Source organism: Panicum hallii, chromosome 7, assembly GCF_002211085.1.
Source record: "Panicum hallii strain FIL2 chromosome 7, PHallii_v3.1, whole genome shotgun sequence".
Taxonomy (NCBI): Eukaryota; Viridiplantae; Streptophyta; class Magnoliopsida; order Poales; family Poaceae; genus Panicum; species Panicum hallii.
The window spans coordinates 27910156-27916444 of record NC_038048.1 but is presented as its reverse complement, the minus strand read 5'-3'; the positions used below and the strand labels follow the sequence as shown (position 1 = coordinate 27916444).

At 51.3% G+C, this 6289-nt stretch overlaps 1 protein-coding gene across 1 annotated transcript; it reads right to left on the bottom strand.

The window, feature by feature from the left end:
- Nucleotides 1-5182: 5182 nt before the first annotated feature.
- On the bottom strand, nucleotides 5183-5538 carry LOC112900575. The gene is made up of 2 exons (XM_025969421.1): nucleotides 5454-5538; nucleotides 5183-5403 (listed from the first exon to the last, which is right to left on the bottom strand). Exons 1-2 carry the CDS (start codon nucleotides 5536-5538, stop codon nucleotides 5183-5185), a joined length of 306 nt encoding a protein of 101 aa, XP_025825206.1.
- Between the last annotated feature and the right edge of the window lie 751 nt (nucleotides 5539-6289).

Genomic DNA, 6289 nt, shown 5'->3' with positions numbered 1-6289 from the left:
GATGTTCCGACAAAGGGGTCGCCGGCATTAGGAAGATTCAGTGAATCAGGCAAACCTTGGGGTAGCTTTGGTTGTGAAGGAGAACGGGTGGAAAGTGAATTCCCGCGATGAACAGGATCGGCGATGAGAAGTGCTCGACGGTGATGAGATTCCGTGGGTGACGAAGAAGCTTGCCAGAGGACTGTAGTGGGTGGAGAATAGCCGGAGGGATATTCCTCACGGTGACCCGTGGTGACGATAGTCGGCTTTGCCACGGCGATGATGTTTCAGCAAAGGGATCCGAAGAGGCTCGATAAGAGGGTTCACGAGCTTTCTTGAGGTGTTGTGGTCTTGCTTGGACGATCGGCGAGGAATAGGAGCTGCTGGACATCGTGGACCATAGGACAAGACGATGGAGCCGGATTGGTTCGCTATGCCATCTCCTCCGCGAACCTCAAGGTCCTCCTGCTCACGGGTTGATCTTCCTCTGCTCACGCACGTGTGCCACTGAAACACGGCCGGCACACCCGCGTAGCTTCCTGCAGGACCGCCGCGCCCAATCGCATCTCCTGCACACTGCTCCCGTACTGCTCTCACACCACTGGCTCTTAACCCGCGCCTACGCCTACGGAAACGAGCCGAGCCGGCCGCCGGTAGAACACTCTCGCTCGCACCCGCGGATGTGCCAGTCCAAATCTGCCCGGACCTCCGGTCTTGCAACTCCGCTGCCCTCTCCACCTGCTGAGACGCCATCAGGGCCGGCCTAAAACCGCCGCCGGTCTTACGCTGCGCATCGAATCCGCGCCGTGTTGCTCCTGTCCCGACCTCCACATGGATGAAGGGAGCTCGCCGTGCCTGGCTGCACCGCGGCTCCTTCGAGCTCGTCGCATCCGGTCGCCGCCCTTGCTTCGCCGCCTCTCCTTCCGGCTCGCCGCCCCTTGTGCATCTCACGAGCGAGCTCGCTCGCGTCCTCCCTTCTCGGCCACCGCCCGTCCTCTGCATCTCGCGTGCGCCGCTTGCCTCCTATCACCTTGACATTCAATATTCCGATGAATTCGATCATGCTTATTTCACTCTTGGAACCATCGGAATGAGAAGCACCGCCTGCATGTTTTCCGAAGTCACTAGTCTGATGAGAAACAATCCGCAGGCTTGGCTTCACTTCTCCTGCGGCCAGCATTTTGTTGAACACCTTAGCTACGTCCTCGATACGGCTAATCTTGCACCACCCGGAGATCACCATGGCGTAGGTGTACTTGTCAGGGTCGACGCCACCACGTTCCCGCATCTCGCGCACAAGCCCTCCACCGCAACTCCTCCTGCGCGCTCCGCCAGCTCTCCAGCGCTGCGCCGCATCCGCGTGCCGCAGCCGCTTGCCTGCTCCTGCGCCGCTTGCTCGGGGAAAGGAGGCCCCGGATGTCGCTGTCCCGAGCCCCGCGCCGCAGCTCCACCCGCACGCCTGCGCCGCGCGCTGCTCCCGCGCCAGTGCGCCTCGCTCCAGCGCTGCGCTCCGCACCAGCGCTCTGTTCCGGCCACCCAGCACCTGCACACACCACCAACTCCTGCGCGCCGCTGCGCGCATGCTCGCGCCGCCCGCCTGGATCCGCCCTGCGCGCTCGCTCACGCTGCGCTGCGCGCCTGCGCCGGCCGAGCCGCGCGTACTCCAGCGCCGTCCGCCGCTCGGGGCCGCCAGCAACTCGCCCAGCTCGACGCCGCGCCTGCGCCCGTGCCCGAGCCGCCGCGCCGGCTCGCGCGTGCCTATGCGTCCACGCGCCTGAGCCGCCCTGCCTGCTGCCGCATAGAGGAGAGAGAGAGAGAGGGAAACCGGCATGGAGATGAGGATGGAGACGAGAGAGAGATGCCGACGGTGGGAAAAGAAAGAAGGCGCCCGGGAGAAGAGAAACAGAGGAGAAAGAGAAATAGAACTTCCCAAGGACTTGTGCGTAATTTTAGGAAATTGTAGGGACCTTTCGGTAAAGCATAATTTCTCATCAATCTAAAACCCTAATGAAGAAATGCCCAAAATGAAAGTTGGAGAGTTTTTCAAACTCTACAACATTGCTTTAGGGCTCAAGTTCAAAAACTCTAAACTTATATCTTTACACATTAAATTTTGAACAAAAGTTGGATTTGAATTACTTTTGTCCTGAAGAGTGTAATATCATAACATTTAGGACCTAAATGCAAGAATTTATGACACGTCATGATGACGGGATAGACACGTCATAATGATTGGATAGACATGTCATAATGACTTGCACCTTTTACACTTTAGTCCTGAATAACTTTGAAAATTACTTTTGTAATTTAAATACTTGCATAAAAGGACTTGTACTTTTATAAAATTACATAAATACCCTTATTTTCACAACTTTACCCAAATTTTTATACAATTCAACACATACATTTCTAATGCAACTTTTGGATAAATATATATATATATTTTTACAGGGAATAAAGTAAGAAAAAGCATGTTTGCAAAACCACCCTTCACTTATTTTGAAGTTATCTCCTATCCAATTACATTTTGCAAAAACAACCCTAGTTTTTCCATAATTACAAAAATACCCCTTTACTTGCACTTTAAATTTTCAAAAGCTTCACATAAACACACATAAGCTTTACACTAACAAGCGCATACTTCACACTAACAAATTATGTGCCTAGCTTACAGGTACTTGAGCTGTCACAGGATCTTCCTGGAAGTGATGAGTATAGCGTAGAGAAGTTTCTGAATTGATGGGTAGCGAGCCTTAGATAGCTGTGCTGATGACGTGAGTAGTTGCGGTGACGTAGAACAGCAGGTTCTCACCCGGCAAGGCGGTGAGGATAGGGGACAACTGGAGATGATGTTGAGATCTTCCAGCGCCTGCGCCACCTCCTCTATCCACTAGAACTTGTCTTACCGCTTCAGGTGGTTGAAGAAAGGTAATCCTGTTTCCCCAAGTCTGGAGATGAATCTATTAAGGGTTGCCATGCACCCTGTGAGCTTCTGGATGTCTTTGATCATCTGTGGGGCCCCCATGTCGGTGATGGCAGTGATCTTCTTCAGATTAGCTTCAATTCTCCGGTTGCTGACAATTGTTGACGGTCCTTAAATGCAAATTCCAACCGTCAACTATACTCACAAATAAAGGAAAACCAAAGCTCTTGCTCACATATTTGAATCACTAACCTAGGCCAACATTTATTTTGGCTATCTAACCATTTCAGGGATGCAAGTCCGGAATAAGAAGAAAACACGAAGAATACACAACAAACAATGCATAGAAGATCATCCGCTGCACTACACAGGATTGAAGAGCCCACAAATCAGAGCAAACGGGCGCGCCAAGCCATGAATCACCGAGAATCAGCACCAGGGCCCACGTGTCAGCTAGCCAGAGGAAGGGGGGGCCTAGGGGAGCTCCACTAGGCTCCCGTCCAGGTGCACTTCGACGTGGAGTGCCCCCTACTCTTCCTCAAGCATGTGGCTAAGGTTTCCTTATGGAGGGATGGTAGGTACCGACCTTGGAGACTATAAAAGGAGGCCTCTCCCCCTCATTCAACACACACCATTTTGGAGAAGAGAAGAAGTAGGGGGACTCCACCCTTTTAGCGCTACTTTGTAGAGTAGGTTAGGGAGTGTGTGGAGGAGAAGTTTGGGAGGAGAGCCGGAGTTATCAGCCTCCCTCTACTTGTACCTTGGTGGATATGAGCCTCTTTTGAGTAAGTGTCCAGGTTCGTCTACGGTGGTGAGTACTTATCAAGGTTAAATTCTAGTTATCATTCGCTTGCAGGATTATCGTTCGTCCTTGGACATTTGCTTCTAGCCTAAGGACTTGAGTCTTAAGAAGGAGTCTAGCTGGGGTTAGAAGTAGTGATCGATAGCGTAGATGTGGTGTCTAGGCTTGAAGTCGCCTTTGTTTGCTATCCTTTCCTACATTCTATCGGAGTAGGTGGCAGGTGGTGATAGCCCTATCCATCCTTCATAGTCCCCCACGTTCGAATTGGACAAAGAGCTAATAGCTGGATACACTTGGCAGACCAGGTTTAAGCCGGTGCCCGAAGGAAGCGGGTAATACCTAAACTTATCTTTCTTAAGTATCTCTATCCTTAGTCAACCACACTACCCAGGACCATCCTATCTCTTCCTTTTCCTGGGTAAACTAGCTAGAGACCGTTACACCTCCGTTCTTTGAGAATTATATGATACCCTGAATACTCTCCAGGTGAAGTGCTACAGTGGTATCTCCATGCGCTTGCGGATCTTATTCGTGAACATTAAGAAATATCAACAACGATGAAACCAAGTAGCTTCCCTTGCGGTACGTCGAAGATGCACTTGGTCGGATTGGGCTTCCACCGGACTTGCGCAAGCTGTTGAAGGTTTAGTCAAGGTCGGAGATGAACTCATCGCGATTTTTGGTCTTGATGACCACGTCATCCACGTAAGCTTCAACATTGCAATGTGGCTGATCAGCAAGGCAAAGCTGGATGGCTCGCTGATATGTAGCCCCTACGTTCTTCAGTTCGAAGGATATAGTTTTGTAAGCGTATGCCCCAAACTTGGTGATGAACGCTGTCTTGATCTGGTCTTCTTCCTTGAGGGTGATCTGATGGTAGCCCGAGTAGCAGTCAAGGAAAGAGAGCAGGACGCAGCTAGCCGTTGAGTCGATGACTTGGTCGATGCGTGGGAGTGCGAAAGGATCTTTCGAGCAGTGTCTATTGAGATCAATATAATCCATGCACATCCTCCATTCATTATTATTATTTTTCAAAACAAGTACAGGATTAGCTAGCCACTCTGGGTGGTAGACTTCTTTAATGAAACCAGCCACGAGTAGTTTTGCTAACTCTTTTTTGATGGCCTCCCTCGTCCGGAGAGAAACAACGCAGTCGTTGCTTCTTGGGGGTGGCTTTTGGATTGAATTTTAGGCAATGCTCGATCAACTCCTTGGGCACCCCTAGCATATCTGCTGGTTTCCACAAAAATTTGTCTCAGTTAGCCCTAATGAAGTCGATGAGCGTGAGTTCCTATTTGCCGTCCAGCCCAGCACTGATGAGTACTATCTTATACGAGTCGCCCTCCTGCAATTGAATTGTCTTCAGGCCGATATCGTTGGTGTTGGGCTTCACAGTCGACTATCCCAGCTTCTTCTGTGGACGTACAGTTGGAATCACCATCTCCGACTGGGAGAGCTGTTGTGTGGCCGCGAATACTTCAGATGAAGGTTCTGGCACGTGAGGCGTATTCGATTGCCTCCTGATCGCAGTCGTAGGACTTCTTCAAGTCACCGCGGAAGGTGAGGACCCCTGTCTTGCCCGGCATCTTGAGGAGCAGATAGATGTAATGGGGTATGACCATGAATTTGGCAAGAGCAGGTATGCCGAGGATGGCATGGTACGAGGACTCGATGTTTGCCACCTCGAACTTGATGTACTCTGTACAGTAGTTTTTTTTGTGCCAAAGGTAACTGGCAGTGTTACCGAACCAATCGGTGTAGCCGCGTTTTCTGGAACAATGCCGTAGAATGAAGCCTTGCTTGGGATGAGCATCTTGGAGATGTCCAGCCCCATCTTGTTCAAATTAGTCAAGAAGAGCAGGTTGAGTCCACTCCCGCCGTCGCTGAGTACTCGGGTGAGCTGTAAGCCGGCAACTATAGGGTCCAAAACAAGCGGGAACTTTCCCAGCTCAAAGAAGCTGGTCCACTGATCCTTCTGAGAGAGAAATTGGGACCTTGCTATATGTCAAGGGCTGCTGTATGGTGGGCTCGACAGATAAGATATCGTGTAGAGTAAGCTTCTATGCGCGCTTGGTTGGGAAGCTGCTATCGCCGCCGAACATAACGTTGACGACGTTCTTGGGATCTTGGTATCCCTGGGTCCCCGACTTGTCTCCCTCCTCCTCGTCCTTGTCATTCCCCTTGTCGTCCTGATCGAGGAGAGGTGTGTTGAGAGACTTGCGGAGGTTGATGCAATAGAAGAGTGTGTATTTGGACTTCGGGTGCATCGGGCATTGCTTGCGCAAGATCTTCTCAAACTGATCCTACTGGTTCCCTGACTTCTTGCCACGCGAGTTGCGCTATACGGCCGCGACTTCATGGTCTGGCTTGCGCTTTCAGGAGGGTTCTGAGTAGTTCCACTGGCTTTTGTTGGAGCGGTTGCCGTTATGGCGCTTGTTGTTGTTGCGCTTGGGGAAGCGCTCACTCTCCTCATCCTCTTGATCGGCCATCGCTACATCATGTCACGGAGCTCCATGACAGTCATGGGGCGGTTGCGGCCAAAGTCACAGTAGATGTTCTTCGAGCTGAGGCCGTTTTGGAAGTAG